General features: G+C 43.9%; 2 protein-coding genes across 6 annotated transcripts; both read left to right on the top strand.

Annotated features, from left to right (window-relative positions):
* Window positions 1–603: 603 nt before the first annotated feature.
* Window positions 604–7,505, top strand: dnajb6a (DnaJ heat shock protein family (Hsp40) member B6a). Its single transcript, XM_061695147.1, has 8 exons — window positions 604–762; window positions 2,850–2,953; window positions 3,788–3,897; window positions 4,095–4,160; window positions 4,544–4,654; window positions 4,733–4,879; window positions 4,954–5,158; window positions 6,669–7,505. The coding sequence occupies exons 2-8, from the start codon at window positions 2,889–2,891 to the stop codon at window positions 6,772–6,774; spliced, it is 810 nt and encodes a 269-aa protein (XP_061551131.1). The 5' UTR covers window positions 604–762; window positions 2,850–2,888; the 3' UTR covers window positions 6,775–7,505.
* Window positions 7,506–8,729: 1,224 nt separating this feature from the next.
* LOC133411922 (potassium voltage-gated channel subfamily B member 2-like) lies at window positions 8,730–23,061 on the top strand. 5 transcript variants are annotated; one of them, XM_061694748.1, is made up of 4 exons: window positions 8,730–9,009; window positions 10,502–11,186; window positions 11,386–12,121; window positions 18,135–23,061. In XM_061694748.1, exons 3-4 carry the CDS (start codon window positions 11,531–11,533, stop codon window positions 20,070–20,072), a joined length of 2,529 nt encoding a protein of 842 aa, XP_061550732.1. In that variant the 5' UTR covers window positions 8,730–9,009; window positions 10,502–11,186; window positions 11,386–11,530; the 3' UTR covers window positions 20,073–23,061. The 5 variants fall into 5 exon arrangements, with proteins under 5 accessions (XP_061550732.1, XP_061550731.1, XP_061550733.1 ...); XM_061694747.1 differs by lacking the exon at window positions 10,502–11,186; XM_061694749.1 differs by lacking the exon at window positions 10,502–11,186 and having other exon boundaries at window positions 11,424–12,121.
* Window positions 23,062–23,380: the final 319 nt, after the last annotated feature.

Here is a 23,380-nt window from a genome sequence, read left to right on the forward strand (position 1 = left end):
GTGTTGATGATGGATGGATAGATTATTTCCTTCGTACAATAATTTGTTAATATGTAATTAAGGCCAACACAATTAACATTGTACCCTAGCCTTTTCATTGCTCAAATAAAATCAGTAATTGATTCCAAGTGGGCGATGACAATTTAGTCATGAGTTCACAAGTTTTAAATTTGGAAAAGAAGCTGCAACCCAAATGTGTATATTCTAAAGGGAACGGTATGAAATATAGCTGCAGCTCAATAAATTCGAATTAGAAAGCCATTTATTTCTGTAAATCTAATAAATTAATTACACAAATTACATTATTTTATGATTTTGTTGGTTCTATTTTAGCTTACTGCTAACGATTTTAATATGGAAATGAGGTTGGAATTGGCCTTGTGAAAAGGGTTGCCTTGTGTTGAATGAAATCTGTGTAATTAATGAGGTTCACTTTTGGAATTGCAATGCTGAACTCTCTTAAAGTATTCTCATGTATTGAGACGCACCAGTATGTTGCGTGGAAAGATACCTGTGCTGTCCCTCCGATACCCATTGTGTCCAGTTGGTGGCACAGTGTCTGGGTGAGCCGAAAAAAAAGCAGCCGCAAAGCAGATACAGGAGAAGAAGAAGAAGAAGAAGCAGTGGCTGGACGATGCGACTTATCCAAGAAACTGCACGCTGCGGCAAGAATAAGCCTGTTTAGCTTTACAGAAAGGCCTAAGTGGAAATTTGGGGTCAATTCTACGTATCGTCTGACATCAATCATCGAATCTGTTTTAGGTAAGACGACTAGAACGGCGCGCTTATGCAATGTTTACAACCGTACAGTGTTAAGCTAGATATGACCATACGTCAAGTAGCTTAAGAGGCTAACCCAGCCCACGACCACATTGCTCATTACATTTGGATTTTTTTAAATATATATATATATATATAAAACTAAATACAGATTTAATAATCTCTCAGGTGGAATATAAACAGGAGAGACCTGCGTCTGTAGATTTATTTATGTCAGGTTGAGGCGGTCGCACAAAGCTAACGTCACTCACAATTCCTAGTAATATTTGCGCTAGTAAAGGAGACTTTCTGTCCTTGGTGCTAAAGCTCTTACTTATCGCACTATTAATAGCATCCTATGTTAGTATTTTGTGTTAGTGCACGTGCTAAATGATATTTTCCATCTGAAACAGGTGTATGTATATGTTGACTAAATGCATTGTGCTGCGAAACTCTAAAGCGAAGACGTATTTAACTTCAATGCGATGAAGTTTACATGCAAGGATGTTAAACAAGGTAAAACTATGACTAATACTAAGATATAGCTCTTGATATACAGGTACTATGCACCTAGTGTTATTTGCTGGTTAGCACAAGTATGTAAATGATTTTAGGTTCAGTATACTGTATTTAACAGTATATATGTATGTATTCACCTGGCATCAGTTCAGCTGAGACGTTTTAATCAATATGTTATTTGGTGTATACATCTCAACGTACAATCGAAATGCTGTGTACGTGTCCAGCAATGGGTTGCAACCCTCAAAATATGTTTTGGTTTTTTTGCGGAGCAGCTTTCCTAATAATTTCTTCATTTGAGGAGCAATTGTCGAATTTTTCTTTTGCAGCTTTATCACACGAGGCCCCAAAGCAGCGGTTTTATCAAACAATAAAGAAACAACAATTAAATGGAGCTAATGAATTTATGGCTGCTGCAGCTATCAAATGTTTTAGTACTAGAGTATCGTCCGAAACCCTCTTCTTTTTGGGTTTGTAACCCATTTTACCCGTTTTTCCTCTCTGATCACAATTGCCACGTTTTTCACCTACACAACTCAAATTGTACCCACTTACAGATCAGATGGTAGTATGCTGGCCATATGTCACACAGTGACTACACTGAGGAAAAGTTTTAAGCACCCTGTATGTAAGTAATGTCAGTGTTGGGAAAGTTATTTTTCGACGCAAACTAGTTAAAAAAGAAAAAAAAAAAAAAAAAAAAAGTTCCAAAGATGAACTAGTTCAGTTAATAGTTCATTTATAAAATTGAAAATTTTGAACCAAGTTCACCGTTCCAAAAATGAACTAGTTCATCGTTATCTTTTTCTTCTCTCAATATGTTGCTGACAGGTTATTACTAGGGTTGGGCATCGAGAACCGATTGGAACCGGGACTAACGTTCCGGTTCTCCCGGAATCGTTCAAATTGAAAAATGTCGGTTCCCAGTTTCGATGCCTACAGTCCGCCTACCCGGAAGAAGAAGTGGCGAAAACCAACGAAGAAGACCGCGCACAAAGATAATAATAATTTCCCAAGTAATCAATTTTTACAATTACGTACTATATTACAAAAGAACATATTCACTCCCATTTACGCAGTGTCCCCGAACGTACCTCGCGCATTCACCAGCTACTATGTAACCATGAACGGTGGCAGCGGCCGCACTGAATTGGTGCCTGAACACACTATATGCGAGCCTAAACAGCCTCTTCGGTGGAGAGAAAGGTTCGTGTTACAACCGTTCGTGTCCCGGGTGCTCGCCTTACATTTCACTATGAAATGCTACCAGACTTTCACCATTTTCTGTCTTTTGCTCTTGCATTTTTCTTATCAATTTAGCTTCACCCTCCCCGCGCCAGCAACCAAGCTTTGCTTCACTTCCACCTTTTCGGTGACAACGTTGTCGTCTCCGTCAAGCACGGCGAACAATCTGTGATTCGCAGTTTTGCTTTTCAATGTGTTTTATGAGGCGGAAAATGCTAATTTTGACCCGCATATAGTGATGTGAGACCGCTTAATTCAAACCTTGAGTTATGACCCCCAACCTCTCCACCCCCCCTTGACAAATGTAATTTTATTTTCCATTTTAGGTTCCTCAGGCCTATTGACGTCCTCTTCGCCCACTCACTATGGTGGACTACTACCAGATTCTAGGAGTACGGAGAGATGCATCTGGAGACGACATAAAGAAATCGTCAGTTGATAAGTTTTAAAAGTTTCAATTTCTAGTAGACTGTACACCGATCTAATCGGCTTGATCGGTATCGGCCGATAATTAGCATTTTATGCTGATCGGCTTTAATGTCATAATTTGCCGAGCCGATCAATGACATCTTTGAGCGGCTCCGCAAAAGACATTTACTCCCTGTCGCTATCGTGTACGGTATTTTTGAATCCAAAAGCTAGTTTATTTTTTAGCCTTGTCGCGTGTCTTTTGATGTCATTTACGATCACTGGACTTTGTCAAATCAAACGTGACCGGATACACTCGTTACCACGGGCACAACAAGAACAATGGATCGCACGTGTATTGTGTTGGTCAAAAAGAACAAAATAGGGAAAAACGTGTGGTGGTCAGCGGTGCTCGGGAGAAGACATTCGTTCAAGGACTGCTTGAGGTATGTTTACGTACTTTTAATACGATACGGCGCACAAGCAGCCAACAAAACGTTATGTAGCCTAGCAAGCTAGTGCTAGCACTAACGGTTGACTGTAAACATGCCGTCGTTCTGTCAAATCATGCTCTAAAGTTTCGGGGTGTGTGAAGAAATAACTTTAACTTGAAACTGACAAAAGTCATATGTTCATTGTGCGACGTTTGTAACTATTCAACGCCGTAGCTCGACTCATTCTAAACCGAGGACACCTTGTAAAGAACTTCCTGAAGCCACTATCCAGATCCAAGGCAGATTTGCATCATTTCCGTATTATGCCAGACCCCTCAGAGACTTTGAGCTGAAATTGGAACGTTATCCTGATAACAAACAAGTAAAAGTAGGAGTCTAATTTTCCCTTCGACCTCTCATAGGTACAGAAAGCTGGCCCTAAGGTGGCATCCTGATAAAAACCCAGAAAATAAAGAAGAGGCTGAGAAGAAATTCAAGGAGCTGTCAGAGGCCTATGAAGTCCTATCTGATGGTTTGTCACCCCATTAATTGAAACTTGCCAATGTATACATTGATAGACTTATTTTCATTGGTCTTGCTGTTGGTGTGCATTGTACAGATAATTGTTTTTTAATTTGTGAACCTTTTTTTTTTTTTTTTTTTTTTCTTCTTCCCCCCTCCCCCCTCCCCCCTCCCCCCTCCCCCCTCCCCCCTCCCCTCTCCCCTCAGTTAACAAGAGGAGCACTTATGATCTATATGGCAAAGAAGGACTGACCGGGACCGCTCGAGGGCGAGGTAATGTGATAACTTTACACACAGGTGATTTGGTAGTTTTACAATATTGTAATGTTTTGTTTTTTTTAACCCAGACTAAAGCTATACAAAATAATACTACAAAATATCATTATAAGTAGCGATGGGCGAGTAAGGTATCGAACCAATACCGGTCTTATTTCAAGGTATCGGGTACTTGTGAAGGCTGCCAATACCAGCCACCAATATTTAAGACAAAACTACGCGTCTTTTTATATCGTGTATGTATATTCTGGTTTCAACTCCATGTATGCCGATATATCTCATTGGGTCAAGCACTTTTCATGCAACTGTATCACACAGTAGTTTTTAGATAATCAGTAAAAAAGAAAACGTGTACAACACATTATTTGAATCTGTTTCAGGGAGTCACTTCCACAATGGCGATCATTTCCAAGAACCCTTCACATTCCGGAACCCCGAAGATGTCTTCAGGGAGTTCTTTGGAGGCAGGGACCCGTTTGCAGACTTATTTGGTAAGCGCTTTTGTTTTTGGTTTTCCTCAAATACTATTCATTTCAATGTCCTTTGACCACTGTCTCTCATTCGTCAAGGTGCGGATCCATTTAGTGATGATCCTTTTTTTGGCAGTGGCCGACGGCACCAAAGTCGGGCGAGCCGAAGCAGGACAGGGGGCTCATTTTTGGGGGGCTTTGTAGGTTTTCCTCCCTTTGGCGCTGGCTTCTCACCCTTTGATCCAGGTAAGCACGCAACAATAAGCAGCAATAAAATTCTATGTTCGCGGCTTACACGAGTGTTTGTTTGTTTGTTTTAGGCTTTGGTTCATTTGGCACCATGAGCACTATGGGTCACATGGGCCATATGGGTCACATGACAACAATGGGTAGTCAAGGAGGTGGGGGCTTCACCTCTTTCTCCAGCAACTCCTTTGGGGGAAGTGGAGGAGGAGGCATGGGTAACTTTCGTTCCGTTTCTACTTCCACCAAGATCATCAATGGCAGGAAGATCACTACTAAAAGGTAAACTCTCATTCAATTCAATCCAGTGAAATGCTATTAGTTTTTAAATATACAGTGGGTACAGAAAGTATTCAGACACCCTTAACATTTTCACTCTTTGTTATATTGCAGCACTTTGCTAAAATAATTGAAGTACATTTTTTTCCCCTCATTAATGGCAGAAAAAAACCGAAATTCCAAAAATGTTGGCAGATTTATTAAAAAGGTAAAACTGAAATATCACACAGCCGTAAGTATTCAGACCCTTTGCTCAGTATTTAGTAGAAGCCCCCCTTTGAGCTAATACAGCCATGAGCCTTTTGGGGGATGATGCAACAAGTTTTTCACACCTGGATTTGGGGATCCTCTGCCCTTCCTCCTTGCAAATCCTCTCCAGTTCTGTCAAATTGAACGGTGAATGTTGGCGGGCAGCCATTTTCAGGTCTTTCCAGAGATGCTCAATTGGGTTGAAGTCAGGGCTCTGGCTGGGTCATTGAAAAACAGGCACAGAGTTGTTCTGAAGCCACTCCTTCGCTTTTTTTAGCTGTGTGCTTAGGGTCGTTGTCTTGTTGGAAGGTGAACCTTGGGCCCAGTCTGAGGTCCTGAGCACTCTGGAGAAGCTTTTCATCCAGGATATCCCTGTACTTGGCCGCATTCATCTTTCCTACGATTGCAACCAGTCGATGCTGCCACCGTTGGGACTGTATTGGACAGTTGATGAACAGTGCCTGGTTTTCTCCACACATGCCGCTTAGAATTGAGGCCAAAAAGTTAGATCTCGGTCTCATCAGACCAGAGAATCCTATTCCTCACCATCTTGGAGTCCTTCAGGTGTTTGTTTTTGTAGCAAACTCCATGCGGGCTTTCATGTGTCTTGGAGACTGATGAGAGGCTTCCGTCGGGCCACTCTGCCGTAAAGCCCCCGACTGGCGGAGGACTGCAGCGATGGTTGACTTTCTAGAACTTTCTCCCATCTCCCGACTGCATCTGTGGAGCTCAGCCACAGTGATCTTTGGGTTCTTCTTTACCTCTCTCCCTCCTCATTTGCTCTGACATGCGCTGTGAGCTGTAAGGTCTTATGTAGACAGGTGTGTGGCTGTCCTAATCAAGTCCAATCAGTATCATCAAACACAGCTGGACTCCAATGAAGGTGTAGAAACATCTCAAGGATGAGCAGAACAAATGGACAGCACCTGAGTTCAATACAGCACTTTGTCACAGCAAAGGGTCAGAATACTTAGGACTGTGTGATATTTCAGTTTTTCTTTTTGAATAAATCTGCAAAAAAAATTCTACAATTTCGTTTTTTTTCCTTAACCCCCCAGAATCAAGCAATAACTGAAAGAGGTCACAGTAAAGGCCTGGAAAAGCATTTCAAATGAAGAATGCAACAGTCTGGTGAAGTCAATGGGTCGCAGGCTCGATGCAGTTATTGCAAGGGTTATGCCACCAAATATGAAATGTTCTTCACTTTAAGTTCATTTAAAAATTTCTGTTCCAATACCTTTGCTCTCTTTTAAAACTTTTCCAGGATCATCGAGAACGGTCAAGAGCGGGTTGAGGTGGAGGAGGACGGCCAGCTGAGGTCGCTAACCGTCAATGGTAAAGAGCAGCTGCTACGACTGGAACACCAGTAAAGAACCAAGAGTTACCTCAGCAGAAACATACTAACAAACTTGAGCTTAAAAACAAACGTAAAACATGGCAACAACACAAAAGCAACAAAGAATTGTAATAATAGTGTGACTTTTTTTGTTTGGATGTACATACTTTAGTTGTGTTGATTTCCCTTCGTGGTCTCTTCTGGCAGACCATGTTATCTCCCGCTTGAAATCAGTGGATTTGGATTTGGATTTGGATGTGGATGATGACTATGCATTTTGTTGAAATACTTCTGACCCTTGAATTTGAGGTTGGCATTGACGCTTCAGTGTGTGGGACCACGTTGTTTCTCTGACCCCTGACACTCCCATTCCATTATTTTATGTAAACACTTTTTGTGCGTGTCGGATGGCTCACTGCATTCCAAAAAATGGTAACTCTTCTTCCCTTGTAAATATTACAAACGTGTCAAATAAAATGATATAAAGTCGGTAGAAATGAATCAAAGCGTCATCCCCTCTTTGTTTATTGCTTGTCAACCTGTTCTTAATTCCTGTTGTTTTTTTATTTTTTAAATTCCAACGCTGGTATTGTCTATTTTGTATGTTTTGTTTATTTAATGATGCATGTATACCTGTTGATGTTAAGTCTTAATGTTAAAGCGGCATTATAATGCGCAAATAACATCAGTCATTCTGTAAATGCTACTGTATATGAATTCAGAAGTTCAGTGTACTTTGTAAACCAATAAATCTTCTAAGTTTCATTCTGGTTCGGGGCTCGCTCCTGACGTTTGGTCTGTTCTCTACAGCAACGATGAAAGTGTGACGAAATGTTCAAAGTCTGCATACTGGGCTTCGTGTTCCCAATGTGGTACAGTTGATTTCTTAAGTACATGCGTACATACATTACATACATCTGTACCGTTTATCCTCAGTTCAGGATTTAGTTTTAGCACAATACATTGGCACTTCATTTGTTTTGGTACAATTTCTATTTAACTTTTGTGTCCGATATATTTTAATTGACTAATTAAGCACATTATTCATGTTCAAACTGTGCAAAATGTTACAGTGTCGTACAATAAATAAAATCGCAAGCGGGATGGGATGGGATGGGAAGTGGATGCAGTAGACCAGATGGACGGGTTGTTGCGGGCACAGACGGAGCAGGCGGCAACAAATTCCTGAATGTCTTTCCCGAGCCTGGGCTACCAGAACCTTTGGCCAATGAGGATTTGAGTCATGTTGACGCCCGGATGGAAAGGCACTTTTGGAACCCACTGGAGAACCTCAGGTCGTAGGCAAACCTGAGCAAACAGTTTATGCACGGGGCACCCTTCGGGGACCTGTGCTTTTTCTGCCGCGCCGGCCACTCTGCTCTCCACCTCCCACCACTGGAGAGCCCTGACAAACATGTCCTCTGGTATGATGGTCTCTGGCACCCCATCCTCGAGGTGTTTGCAAATGTATTTCTTCATTCGTTAGCTCAATTTTGTAGTGCTTGCATCACAAATTCCTCTGAGCTGCTTGAAAAGAGTTCCTACAGATGACGAAGGAGTTTCTGCAGGGTGCACGGCGGCATTGTGTGACAGACTCGGACTTTGATGGGCACTGCTGCCTGTCATAACGTCCTGAATAACGTGAATAGGGTCCCCTTGGAAGTGCAATCCGTCGTGACCAAAATTCAGGTGGACATCTGTATTTATGCCCACTGAAAATCAGCCCACCCTGATAAAATAGCTATTTTTCCAGCATATTAAATTAGCGATTGAACATCATTTTGCGGTGCTGGCTTTTGTTCATGTGAGATAGTTATTTATATATATATATATATATATATATATATATATATATATATATATATATATATCACTGAAGAGCTGTCCTTGGTGCTGAACCGTCTCTCTCTCTCTCTCTCTCTCTCTCTCTCTCTCTCTCTCTCTCTCTCTCTCAGTGATCCGTTTAGTCCTTCTTACACGGGGCTTCCCTTTTCTCGCTGTAATTGTGTGGAGGTTTCCTCGTGTAGCTCAGTTCCAGAGACACCTTCGCGAATGTCCCTTCGCCTGCGCTGTTCAAGCTCGCCTTAACTCTATGGCCAAAATGTTGATCTCGGCCACTTGCTCTCGTGGGTTTCATCTCTCGGTCTTTCATCGATCTCTTCTATCGGCGTGGTATTGAAAATCTAAGATAAGTAGGTGGTTGCTATGGTGGGACCTCCTGGGAGGAGCAGAGTCCGATTTCAAGAGTTATTCAGCAACATCCATACAGGTAGGCTCTTCTGAGTTTCTTTGATCGAAGACACCCTTTTCATTGAAACAAACGAAGATTTATGCCGTATAAGTGAGCTTCGAAAAGGGGAGTTGGATGAATTATTCTCGAAATGAACACGTTCGGGAATTCTCCTGAAATTGTCAGTCCGTATGCTTCGTGCTTTTTTCAATTTGAGGTACAGTACTCAGGTGCATAATCTTAGGATAAGCCGCAGTCTGCCTAATCTCCTGACGACCAATTGGAAATGAATGCTCTCACTTTAGACTTGAATTCTGCGCTCTAAACAACTTGGAAAAAAGTTTTTAGCGTCATGGAAAAATTGTATACACATTAAACATCTTTATCGTTAGCTTTGGCCTGCATGGATTTACTCTGAAGCTGCCTGTGTAATAAGGTACAGGCGCGTAGCTGTGTCTACTGGTCGCATTTGGGTCTGCAGTACATTCTAAAAAAAAAAAAAAAAAAAAAGGTCATTGGTAAAGAATAGGAGTAGTTCTGTATTTAAGATGCCTGAAAAGAAAACCTAAATAAAGCCACCTGCTTTCCATATGGATATACTTGGTCGGTTGGAAAGCATTCTGATTCAAATATAGTTGTATTTCTATATTTATTTCAATTTGCTCTTTTTGTTTGTTGGTTTTTGGAAAAAAAAAAAAAAAAAAAAAAAAAAGAAAAGTTCCTGAGTACAATAGTGGCAAGAAGACTATTGGCTATTTGATCGTCTCTCATCGCACGGAGGCATTCCATCAATACCCTCAATTTCATTTGACCCTGAAAAGACCAAAATCATTATCTTTCCATTCTTTGCGATACTAATGTGATTAATGAAAATGTAAACGCGTGTTCAACTGACATATAAAAGTCGGAATAATTTTGAATTCGTGACGCCGGACATTTATTGTCAGTATAAATGATTTGGGATTGGGCAACGGAATAGTATTTATCGAAGTTCATATTTGGTGACGTCGCGGTTTTGGATGCTGACGCAGTCGCGTGTCCCGATAGAAGATAGACGGACTATAATTAACTCGGGCAGACTTGAGCTCGGGCAGACGATGCCGAATGTCCCCTCTAGGATTTGCGGTACGGCGTTACACAATCGGATAAAGGTTCCGCTGTCAAAGGACATCCAATGGCGGAATAAGCCGTTGTGGTCCCACCGCCAAATAGTTTCCCCGGGAAAAGGGTGGGCGTCTACTTTTCTGGAGGACTCACTGAAATACTTTTAATTGCAGAAAACGATTGTGGTTTTCCCATTTCGACGTGCGTTGAAGTTAAGCGTGAAGTGTTTCCGTAGTCTTGTGTGTAATCGCTATCATTGAAATGTTATTGTATTGCACGAACATCTTGGGCATCGTTTGAGCCGTTATTTAAGCAATTCTATCATGACCGCTGATCAATAACTAGAATGTCACACAGTCGAACGCAGACCTGTGCCCATGTTGGAACCAAAGGTTGTGTTGGTTTGTCCCTCTGTATGATTAATTAGCTACTTCAAAGAGGACGACAAACCGACATCGTAGACCAGGGGGCTCAAACTCAAACTCACGGCGGGCCAAAGTGAAAAATTGGGACAACGTCGCGGGCCAAACTCAATACTTCATGAAAAATCACTGCGATGTGCATGTTCCCCTCCTCTGCAGAAAGGTAGCGTTCAAGTTTATCATTGACAACAAACTTACATTTTGCTTAAAAAACGGAATCTGGAATAAACCGACTTTCAGATTCTGAACACGAGAAATCAAATTTGCGTTAAAAGACATCGGTGGTATTTGTTTGTTGTTTTGTAGTTCAACAGATGACGTGAATTCTTTTGTGTCTCCATCTTCTATTTATCGATCGCCGCCTACGTTTTTTTTCATGTAAATCTTTTTTTCAAAGGCCAACAACAAAACAAATCCAAAACTAAGAATGCCCTCTCTCGATAAAAATCCGGGAGACCGGCAGCACCGTCGCTAACGACTGCAGCAGAAAGTTGAAAGGGTCGAGACCGATGGCCCGACGCACGAGCAAAGCATTCTGGGATTGGTAATATTAGCGCCGCGTGTTTTATACACCGGCGGGCCGGCTCGAATACACATCGGATATGGTCTCGCGGGCCAAGTATAACGACGTCGTGGGCCTGCGTTTGACATGCTCGGATGTTTCCAATCGAGGCCGCAGTGACTCAAAAGGTGAAAATAAATTCCTCTATCAGCAGCTTCATGCAGATCGTCACCAACAGTTTTGTGAACGTTGGATTCAAGTGATTTCATCAGCAAGCAGTGAAACACTAATTCGGGTTAGAATAACATTTTGTACCCGCAGCGTCTGAATTCATCTCGACTAATCTTGCACTGTGCTCTGACCGGCGTACTTCCTTTTCTCCTCTAGCCATGGATCTAACTCGAAGTTCTCCTCTCTGAAAACAGCTGGGTGAGCTTTGTGGGCCCGAGCCAGTTTGTGCCCACCTGCCACCATAAAGTCATCCGGACCGGGAAACGTCCCATCCGTGAGTGGAGTTCACCCTGCGCAAAAGATGGCAGACAAGGTGCTCTACAGTGCACCGAAAGTCGCCAACCGGCCCCCGGCAGTCCCGGTGCTGCCCCCCGAACCCATCGACATCATCCGCGTCAAGGCCCGATCTCGGAGGGTCAGGCTCAATGTCGGAGGTCTAACACACGAGGTTTTATGGCGAACGCTGGACCGCCTGCCCAGAACCCGTCTGGGACGGCTAAGAGACTGCAACACCCACGAGTCGTTGCTGGAGGTCTGCGACGACTACAGCCTCCCTGAGAACGAGTATTTCTTCGACCGCCATCCTGTGGCCTTCTCTTCCATTCTCAACTTCTACAGAACTGGGAAACTGCACATGATGGAGGAAATGTGCGCCCTGTCTTTTGGCCAGGAGCTGGACTATTGGGGCATCGATGAGATCTACCTGGAGTCGTGCTGCCAGGCGCGCTACCACCAGAAGAAAGAGCAGATGAACGAGGAGCTGAGGAGGGAGGCGGAGACTCTGAGAGACAAGGAAGGGGAGGAGGAGGAGGAGGAGCTGGGCTGCTGTCCTGACCAGAGGCAGAAGCTCTGGGATCTCCTGGAGAAACCCAGCTCATCTGTGGCAGCAAAGGTAGCGGCAGCGCGCATTCCCATTCCGACCGCCAGTTACGCAGGCTCGCAGCGGTGTAGTAGGGGAGCAGCTCATTCCGTGGCACTAGATTATGTCGTTGAACTGCAACGCGTACGTCATTGGAATCCATGACACGACTGGAAGTCATTACTGGTGTCATTAAATGACAGTTGCTTCGGGAGATGTCCACGATTCCAATTTTTCGATGAAATGTCGCCACAGAAGCTCCGATTTGTTTGGGGGGGGTTTCTTTGGTTTTTTTTCCCCACACGGCTTCCTCCTTCTAAAGCCGGCGCTTGTAATTGGCTCTCTCTGGTCGTGTGCCACTCTGCTTCGTCTCAAACGTCACGTGACCCCGAAGCGCCACCTTTGTGGTGCAATCTATTAGTTTGTCTGAGATTGTACCACATACTGTAAAAGAACATTCATGATTCATTTTGAGCAGTTGCATCTTTTCCCTTTTTTCCCCCTTTTATGGGACATTCACTTTACTGGCTTGTCGTATCGAACGATTCGTGTCTTAATCGGGCACATTTGCGGTACGGTACGGTGCTTTTCCACATGCTGTTCACATATAATGCAACAAACAAATGCTTTATTGTATATATATTGACATTTCCTTGTGTCGTTATCATTCATTTTTCTGTGTAAAGAACAATTCCCCCCAAATTAGCTGTGATTTTTTTTTTTGCCAATCTGCTTTTTTAGCGGAAACGTCCCGTTGAGGCGTTCATTCCAAACTTCAGAAAAGTCATCCAAATCCCATCCAATGTCTTTCGTTCTATTACTTTTGAGAAAGTAATTGAAACTGTAATCCAAAGTAATCCTCCCGACACAGCATGGACGGAGGTCTTGAGACAAAAGCGCTCAACCACGTGCGCCGCTGAAAAAAAGTCAAGGCACGCTGTGATCAACTTGGTGTGGAATAGGTGGACATGCCCCCCAACGGCCTTGATTCCCACCTTGTCAAACATCTCGACAACTCGAACGCAGCCAATTATGAGCCGATCGTAGGCGCGCCAACATCCGCACGTACAGTAGATCATTACATTTGACTTTAGCGATTCTCTCGGCAGTCGTTGTGAACAGGATCCCTCGATTGATTTCATAAATGGCTCGTGTCTTTACTTGCTGTGTGTCCAGATGCTAACAAGAGGGTAATTATCGCCGGTTAGATATTGTGGGAAAAGCTCCGAGTCATGTTAAAACGGCGAAGATGCAGCCCATTCGGTTTTATGTTTTCTTCCAAAATGGCGACGAGTTGTTGGAGAGATGCGAAACCGCTTCCAAAATACCAATCGAATGTTTATTCACCAGCGGCCGAGTGGTAACTAGAAAGCTTTTTTGCCCGAGGCGTTTGAAAAGTATCGACAAGAGCGGGTTTGCCAACCTCAAGAACGCCGCGACGGGTCGTGTCGACTGGACGCATTACGCCACGCACATTACAATTCGCAGCAGAAAGCAACGTCGGTTTCGGCTTTCATGTGGGATTCCAGCTTTTTTTTCCCTGAAACAGTGACGGACGCTGTTGTTTCCAAAAAGTGATCGAGTCTAAATATAGCAGAGATCTACGTGACTATTTCAGAACGGCGGGGTCAGCAGGAGGGAAGCTTCTTAGGCCGCCGCGCAACGACAGCGACCTGTGTGTCGCTCAGCTCGTAGCCAATAAGAGATCCTCCTCCAAGCATAACAGAGTACAGCTGATTAGACAGAACTATTAAGTAGAACACCCACACACACACACACACTGTTTTATGCTACGCTGTATTCGTTGTCATTTTTCCCCCATGACCAATATGACATCGATGCACATAATCGTATTCTATCTTGATGGGATTTAGCAACATTGTGCCGTTCCAATATCTTACCAAACCATTTCTTATCCAACTTGATTTTCGGCTCCTCCCATTCAGGGTTGCTCCCGCATGAATTATTTGGCAAAGCTTTTACAACACGTGGCTTTCCTGACATAAATCTGTTATATTTAAACACACACGCACACACACATGCCTTAGTATCGTTTATAATCTCCTTTATTTGATTTTTTTTTTTTAAACAGGACTCTTATTGCTATCATCCTAATTGAGAGTTCCCTGTATTACCTGCGGGTGCCAAATTAACATGATTAGAATCGCCGTTGGATTTATGGATTATCATTATATACAGACTGTCTCAAAAGTCACTATACGCTTCATTTTTCTCTCTTTCATTTCAGGTATCATTCGGACAGACGTGAGGCCATCGGAATTTCACAGTTTAGGCTTTTGCGATTTTTGTTTTGTAAGCGTCCGCCAATTGACATCGGCGGCATTGTTGCAAAATTGCCACGGGGCAATCATTCTGATGACAATCCCAAACTCTTCGAGGAGGCATTTGCCACGAGGCTGGGAAAAAGCGGAGAAACTGGAGGGCCGCATTGGAAGTCAGCATCAACAAAAGCCCAATTCAGCAGATGTTCATTGCACCGATTTCAGGATGCCGAGCATCATAATCCTCCGCTTCAAGCCTTTTCAACAACCTCCCTTCAATCTAGCATTTGTTGTTGCTGGGTTCCAGTGTGGCCCTCCAAGATCGACTTTCCTGGTCTTTCCGCCAACGCCGCCTCTTAGGAGTTTGGCGTTTTCATCAGTGGTGGTAGTAGCGTGCCTTCCGCGTTTCTCGTGACTTTTGGGACAGCCTTGCCCGTATTCCACACTTTTGGTCGACTTCACTCGTTTTACCACTCAGCGATGCTGCGAATGTGTGTGTGAATGGTTCTCTTTCTCTATTATGCGCTCTGCGATTGACTGGTTTACCAATTCAGGGTCGAGGCACCGCTTTTTGGTCAGCTGAGAGAGGCTACGTGATATGTTGCTTCTTAGCTGATCTATTTCGAGTTTTTGCACGTAAGTGGACAGTGGATGTTTTTTTGGGGGGGGCAGAAGTGGCCCTTTGTCCAAAGATGGCATCAGAAGACGATAAGAACTGCACAGATGCCAAGCAAATCTGATTGGACACTCTTCTATTCAATTCTCTATGCTGCTAAATGACATCTGTAACAGCTGCTATGCATAACGTCCTGCCTTGCTTCACTAACATACGGAATCGGATTTTTGAAACTGTTCTTGTAATGGTCTTATCGGTTTCTTAATCTGCTCATAATGTTGCGACTAGACTCTATATACTGTACACACTAATTTACACAATTTACACAAGACTACTTGAGTAAGTTCAGAAGTAACCCAAAACGGGAAATTATTTGTAAAGAATGCTTTGATTTTCCTTTTTGTCCTGAAAAGAATATTGATACCTAGTTCCGGTGTAGCAGTGTGAAACTTGAAGAAGTAGTACCACCACTCTTTTCCGCAACATTTGTAGGCACACCGTATAACGTACACAGTAAATGATGTGTACCATCCATTCATTTTCTATACCGCTTGTCCTCATTAGGGTCGCAAATGAGCTGAAGCCGATCCCAACTGTCTTTGGGCGAGAGACGTAGTACACCCTCAGGCTCCAGCTTACCTCTTCTTATGTTGGAACAGGAAGGGGGCATCCCCAAACTGTTCCCTCAAAGTTGGGAGCATGGAATTGTCCAAAATATTGGACACTCAGTTCCAGCAAAGGACCTCTGATTTTGGACGATTCCTTGCTCCCAACATCGTGGAAATAGTTTGGGGCTGGCCCCTTCGTGTTCCAACATGACTGTGCACCAGTGCACAACGCAAGGTCCATAAAGGCATCCTGTAGATGAAAGTGTTTGGTGTGGATAAACTTGACTGGGCTGGACAGACTCCTGACCTCAACCCAATAGAACACCTTCGGGATGAATTGGAGCAGAGACCAAGAGCCAGGCCTTTTCGTCCAATATCAAGTGTGTGACCTCATAAATTGGATTCCAGAAAAATGGTTTAAAACTCCCCATAAACACACTCCTAAACCTTATGGAAAGCCTTTCGAGGAGGGTTGAAGCTGTTATAGCTGCAAAGGAGGGACCGACATCTTATCAAACCCTTTGGATTAAGAATATGATGCGACTTAAGTTGATATGTGAGCCAAGGCAGGTGAGAGAATACTTTTGGCAGTAGAGCGTACTGTATATATACACTGTACATGCAATACTCATCAAAAAGATAAAAGGGATATTCACGTTTCACGAGACTCTTCCAGTCTCTCCGTGTCACTGTTGCAACCCTTCATGTTTTTGGCACCAGGGTGTCTAAAAGAAATTGGCTAATGACTGTAGATAGTGGCGGAAAAAAATCAATGTGTCCTTTCCTGAATGAAGGTAGACGGATTGATTATTCATCATGTGTCATTCGGGTATAAATCACTCGTGGCTGGTGCTGATACATACGTTATTGAGTTGTACAGCGTCCATATAGGCTATTTTAATCAAATGTATTTCATACACTAATAAATGCTGCTAGTATATTGGCCAAACGATGACGGACATAATTACTAACCGCAGAATTCAACTCTCTCACTTGTAATGTCATCCACTTTAGGTTACTTTGTTATCGTTGTTTTTTCTTCGTCTACAATATAAATGTTGACGTTAGTACATGACGGTATACTTTACTGCTCATATGTACTGTTTTATGCTTCATCCTGTGCTACTTTATGTGACCTTGTGAAATCTATAATACCTTAGTCCATGGTCACCCCTCAGCATGCTGAGAATCTTTCCGCTTGAAGGTCAAGTAGGGCTCATACGTCGTTTACTCTCTTCCGGGTTTTGTATCTCACAATCGTCGGCTATCTCTGATACGATCGATCACTCCCAGTGGAAACGAACTCACGAGACTTTCACAAAGCAATCCGCACATATAAGAGGAGGCACCCAAATCTCTTTCCCCAACATTTTAATATATACAATCTGTTTCATCATAGAATCCATTTTCTCAAGAATAGTTTTCTTTAGAAAGCTATTTAATGTATTCGCGTACTTGATTCTTCCTGTCAGTGGACGCAAGAATGAGTAACTAGTTCTAACAGCTCTCTATCCGCTCTATAGATAGCAACAAAATCCTATTACAATTATCCTGAAATGTCCTAGCAAAGGCAGCAGTGAGAGACTATGCAAGCTTACGGCTCCACACCATTCCACCCGGAGTTCATTCGAACGTACCTCATACTTACACTGTGTAAAGTAGAGTTCATTGTGGAATCCCCTAACTCGGTTTTCAGTGTGAATATTTCTTACAGTAAGGTTACATTCTAGGAGAGACGGATACTTATTGAGTCCGAAGGGAATTCTTGAAAAGATAGAAAGTTGACAAAATAAGAGCCGAAAAAAAACGGAACCACAACACAGACTGACAGGCGACCAGTTCAGGGCGTAGTCCGCCTTTCGCCCGAAGTCGGCTGGGCTAGGCTCCGAGCGCCTCGCGACCCTGAACAGGATAAGCGGTGTCGAGAATGGATGGATGGATAGGTCACCGGTTAGGTAAGGTTTAACCACAATGTTTACAGTCACGACCGGTTCAGGGCGTACTGCGCCTTTCGCCCAAAGTCAGCTGGGATAGGCTCCAGCGACCCGCGACCCTGAACAGGATAAGCGGTGTTGAGAATGGATGGATAGATGTTTACAGTCGCGTGTATCCCACCGCCACTGGTATGCTCTATTTGCTATTGTCTGGTACGCTTTCATTGGGTTTTGGGACAAAGTTTGGGAGTTTCTAAATCAATCGGAATAGCATTAGCGTCAATGATATGGAAGTTACTTTCAATGGAGATTTGCTCAGCAAAAATGTCGACATTTTGATCATTCAGGCCAAGATATTGTTTTCCTAACTCCCTAATCAAGAATTGTCATTTAATTTATTGAGATAACGGTGACATTCTGTTGTGGTGTGAGCCAAACCAATTGAGATCTCTATCCCACCAGACGAGGTAGCAGACTTTACGTCATAAGTGATTATGATTTGTTTCCCCTCCACTGTAAATGCTGCTCCAGCAACTCTGTATGAAAACAAAGACATACCGTTGCACAGCTAAAAAAGTAATTCATTCTCTTCCGTTTGTCTTGCAGATCCTGGCTATGATCTCCATCCTATTCATCGGTATTTCCACCATTTCATTGTCACTCAACACTTTGCCAGAGCTGCAAGTCGTGGATGAATTTGGCCAGTTTAATGACAACCCGAGCCTCGCCCATGTGGAGGCAGTATGCATCGCCTGGTTCACTATGGAGTACTTGTTGCGCCTGCTGTCAGCACCCAACAAGTGGAATTTCATCAAAGCACCGCTAAATATTATTGATTTGCTGGCTATATTGCCTTACTATGTGACACTCTGCCTCACTGAATCTAACAAGAACGTAATGCAGTTCCAGAACGTGCGCCGTGTGGTCCAAATTTTCAGAATAATGAGGATTCTGAGGATACTGAAGCTGGCCAGGCACTCCACGGGACTCCAGTCTTTGGGCTTCACTTTGCGAAGGAGCTACAATGAATTGGGTCTACTGATCCTCTTCCTAGCCATGGGCATTATGATCTTTTCTAGCTTGGTGTTCTTTGCTGAGAAAGATGAGGATGCCACCAAATTCACTAGCATACCTGCCTCTTTCTGGTGGGCTACAATTACGATGACCACTGTGGGTTATGGAGACATCTACCCACAAACCTTGCTGGGGAAGATTGTTGGGGGGCTCTGCTGCATAGCCGGTGTGTTGGTCATTGCGCTTCCCATCCCAATCATTGTCAACAACTTCTCTGAGTTTTATCGAGAGCAGAAGAGGCAGGAGAAGGCCATCAAGAGGAGGGAAGCTCTTGAAAGAGCCAAACGAAGCGGAAGTATCGTTTCTATTAATCCCAAAGAGGCTTTTGCACGTAACATGGAACTCACAGATGTGCTGATCGAAAAGACGGAAGAAAGTAAGTGTCCAGTGGACAACCACTTGTCACCTAGCCGCTGGAGTTACCATAAACGCTACTCCAATGCAGATTTAGGCAGCCCGGGCCAGTCAAATCTCTCGTCTCTTTACCAGGAAGTGGGCTCACCTGACTGTCCCAAGCCCTCGACAAACAAAGCCAGCCCTCAACACCTCAACATTAAGACCGTAGAATGTGCTTTTGACAAGAAAACCCTTTTCCAGGAGAAGCAAGAAAAACTTATCGAAGAAGAGGTGGGGATGGATGTGTTGCAGCACCCCCAAACCCAAGAAACTTCATCCGCCAGAGGTGCAAGGACATGCAACAACATGGCTGAGGATTTTTCAGGAGAAAGACGAGAAAAAAGTTCTCTGATTCCCAGTGTTGGCGGTAGTCAAAGTAGTGCAAGACAACTGTGTGCACCCCCTCCCTTGGATCTGAGTCAGATTAGTGCAGGGGAGATACATAAGACCACTGACGGCGCCCAACCAGTGACAATTATAAAAGAGGGGCTGTACAGGTTTGTGTCCGCCCCCAACGTGAACACCACTGCGGACAGCACCTGCAGCACTTCCACAGATTATGGCAGCCTGCAAAAGACAATAGACCACAAGGTTGTCCTCACCGGAAGCCAGGATGACGCGCTTATGGGAGTGATGACACCTTTGGCCACCCCCGCTTCTGCTGGCACAGCCAAGCTCTCTCAGAGACTGTCAGACGACAAGATTTCCAGATTTTCATCACGGCTCAGCTCTGGAACACAAGACACTAAATCCCCACTGGCTCTGCTACAATCTCCATCCCTGGTTGGGCAATCTGTTAGTCCAAGCAACTCTCAGGGGGAAGGTGAGGGCTCAGCAGCCAAGAGATTAGAGGGTGAAGGGCAGCTCACAGGCTTAAGCCACCAGGGGAAGAGTTCTACTGTCGGCTCAGGAAGCTGCACGAGCCCTCTGCCGAAGACCAACCTGCGCAACTGTTCCCAGGAGCTGGTGACTATGGACGGAAGGGGAAGGGAGGCGGCACCTCAGGTTGGGGAGAGGCAAGAAAACCATATACTAGATAGAAGTCTGGCACCCTCCAATGAAACTAGCATGTGAGCCCAAATGTACAGGGCTTAATTCACCGAGGTGGTAGGTTTACTGAAAGTTACCATCAATCTATGGACGGGATGAACTTCTGTCATATCCCTCTCAGTACTCTACTAGTATGGACTATTGCCTGATCTGGTTGTATCTCTGAATATGAGGGACGTAGGACATTCCTGTATACTGCCAGTGTACAATCTAAAGAACATGGTCACAAGAAAGTATTGTATTTATTTTTACATAAACACTTGGCACGGTGGGCGACTGGTTAGCACATCTGCCTCACAGTTCTGAGGACCGGGGTTCATATCCCGGCCCCGCCTGTGTGGAGTTTGCATGTTCTCCCCGTGCCTGCGTGGGTTTTCTCCGGTCGCTCCGGTTTCCTCCCACATCCCAAAAACATGCACGGTAGGTTGAGTGAAGTTTCTAAATTACGAACGTGAGTGCGAATGGTTGTTTGTCTCTGTGTGCCCTGCGATTGGCTGGCGACCAGTTCAGGGTGTACCCCGCCTCTCGCCCGAAGATAGCTGGGATGGGCTCCAGCCTGCCGCGACCCTCGTGAGGATAAGCGGTACAGAACGTGGATGGATGGCACTTAGGGCTCTATTTTTGTGAGTCCGGATTCCGAAGTGGCAGGCAGGGCAAATCTCCGCGGAGGCTGGTTCGACCAGGTTTTTGTGATTTGGCAGACACGCACAAAAATGGCATATTTAAAAAATGGTGGCCTGCGCCGTGGTGGGAGCGAACACAGCCGATTTTAATTCACCGCATCGAATCGGCGCCTCTCATTCCCTTTAAATGCATCGCAATGACAGTCTCGCATGGAGACGTGTGAAATCGAGACTGGAGCCACCGCTCTTGGCTGCCGTGGCAACAGATAACATGAGCGGGTACCCTTATTAAATACAGAATGAGCTGGTGATAAACCGCTGGCGACTTCAATATTTCCCCGGACCTCATCAAAATCTGTCTGCCTGCGCCCCGATCAGAATCGCTTTGGACCTAGGAGTCTACCTATTGCGCCGGACTTGTGGTCCCAGCAGGCAAACGTTTAGACCGACTTTTCTGCCACCAAGTAGTCGCGTGCGCTGGGTGGCCGTCAAAGGACACACCCTTGTAGCGCCGGTACGACTAGCTCGGTGCAGACCGGTCTGCCAAATTAGCATACACGCACAGCGAGCCTTACACTAGCATGAAGATCAAGATATGCATCCTGCCACAGATGCAACGACAATGAAAATAGAGCCCTCAGAAACCATCATCATTGTTGACCACCGATGACTCGCACGTGAACATAAACAAAGCTGCGAGTGAATGCAAAGGAAATTTGTCATGCACATGTAGCAAGAGTTTCTAAAGAGTAAAGATAGATGGGAAACTGCACAGACTTAATAAATAGCGTGACAAAAAGTATCACTTTGGAGGGACAACTCAACTTCAACTCTGCCGGAGTCCCAGGTCTGAGGCTCCTGTCATAAATAGTGTCATAACAAATCAAGGGGCCTTGACCCATTCCAGAGCCCATCACTTACTCACTCGCGAGCAAGTGCACTTGCGCATGCGCCGAAACAATTTGGTCTCTATGAGACTTATGTTTGTCTTATGTTAGTCTTTCAGTTGGTGACATCTGAAATTGGTGTGTAGGCCAAGAAACATAAGCAATGAATGGCCCAGTGCTCTGCCCAACGTTTGCAAACACTATTATAATATAGTGTCCGTTGTATTGTCTTATTTTCTCTCGCAGTGGAATGCTGATGCCAGAGTCTATCCGAGGTGCTAACCAAGGCTTCGGTCTCTTACAATACACAGTGAATGCATACTGTCGGTTGAGGGGTAAGGGTTAAACTGTTGATTAGACAACGCAACGCTGCTAATTGTGAACAGAACTTCAGTCATTCGTGAATCTGAATGAGTTTGACGGTTCAAATCACAAAAGGTCGGAATTCATCGGGATGAATTTGTATGCGTTGTCTCAGTGCACCTTTAAACAATATCCACTCGATGTTTTTACAAACTCATCGAGCCAGACTCGAACAAAGGAGCGCCAATGTTTTGTGGAAGTCGTTGCAAGTTTAGCCAATTTCTCTGTAAGTCCCGTAAAAGGCTACACCCCAACACACGTTTTTATTATATGATTATGTGAACGTGCGAGTATGTGTGTTTTGGGGTTATTTTCATTCGAAAGAGTTCCCCCTAAAGGCACCTTAGGGGCAACTGAATGATGGCATTTTCACATCTCATGAATGGTTTTTTTTTTGGGATGCATCGCATGTTCGAATGAATGCATGGCTGACATACTGTATTATCCGTCAGATTCACTTGTATGGACAAAATGTCATAGAGAAAAATGTCATATCGTTGGAGCATTGGTACGAGCACACGAAACATGAACCATGAATTGTTTTTGTAAATACATACCCAGTCTATGTAGATTGACACATCTCTTTTGTGTGTGTGTGTGTGTGTGTGTGTGTGTGTCTAATAACAGTGATTGGCTGCATTTTTATAAGACAATGGCGCTGTATGTTTGTTGTTGTTGACATCTAGATATATTTAAACATGGGGTGCCTTTTCATAAATAGACCATTTATGAGAAGGTGGAAGCAAAAAACAGTATACTGTACAGTAGGGAGATTTTCTCTTTTTCTTGTTTAATGGACACATTATGTCGACATGCAAATCGTCTCGTTTTGTTGAACTTCATTGTACAGTACTCCGCATAACCTCATTTGTGTCTCCGAGTTTGATAAGCTTCAAACAGATTTACCACACCATTGCAATTACAACGTGGACAGTGCAGTGCATTTAAAGTCCACCTTTGATCGAAATCTACGGCTCATACGGTCAGTCCTGAGTAGGTGTCCTTGAACTGCAGCATCTATAAATACATCCAATATGGTTAAGAAGTTTAATTATGGGATTAAAAAGGAAAAAAAAAATCACAATATCAACTGATGACCTCAAACTTTTACACAACCACATTTCACCCCCCCCCCCCCCCCCCCAAAAAAAACCTGTATTTGTAAGTGTGGCTATCATCATCTAAATATTGGAAGAAATCAACAACAAAAAAAAGGCCATATTTCCAACAGTCGCTGTTTTTGTGAGGTTCATCATCATCTTTCTAGTTTCACAGAAATGTAATAATTAGTCAAGTGCAGTACAACAGATACCTAGTGAATAGTGACTTTTCATCCAGTTACTAATGCATGCAAAATAAATAAATGTGTCTATCACCTCATTTTGCCTGGTGTATATTTGACTTCTACTGTATACTTTTCCGAAAGCCCCACAGAAGCAAATGTCTGATTTCCTTCATC

Source organism: Phycodurus eques, chromosome 13, assembly GCF_024500275.1.
Source record: "Phycodurus eques isolate BA_2022a chromosome 13, UOR_Pequ_1.1, whole genome shotgun sequence".
In the NCBI taxonomy this organism is placed as follows: Eukaryota; Metazoa; Chordata; class Actinopteri; order Syngnathiformes; family Syngnathidae; genus Phycodurus; species Phycodurus eques.

Excerpts from the sequence above, each read along its gene's own strand:
- dnajb6a (XM_061695147.1), top strand. The coding sequence starts at position 2,889 with ATGGTGGACTACTACCAGATTCTAGGAGTACGGAGAGATGCATCTGGA. Across the intron at positions 3,898-4,094 it reads CTATGAAGTCCTATCTGATG|TTAACAAGAGGAGCACTTAT; the intron begins GTTTGTCACCCC and ends CTCTCCCCTCAG. Across the intron at positions 4,880-4,953 it reads CTTCTCACCCTTTGATCCAG|GCTTTGGTTCATTTGGCACC; the intron begins GTAAGCACGCAA and ends TGTTTGTTTTAG.
- LOC133411922 (XM_061694748.1), top strand. The coding sequence starts at position 11,531 with ATGGCAGACAAGGTGCTCTACAGTGCACCGAAAGTCGCCAACCGGCCC. Across the intron at positions 12,122-18,134 it reads GCTCATCTGTGGCAGCAAAG|ATCCTGGCTATGATCTCCAT; the intron begins GTAGCGGCAGCG and ends TTTGTCTTGCAG.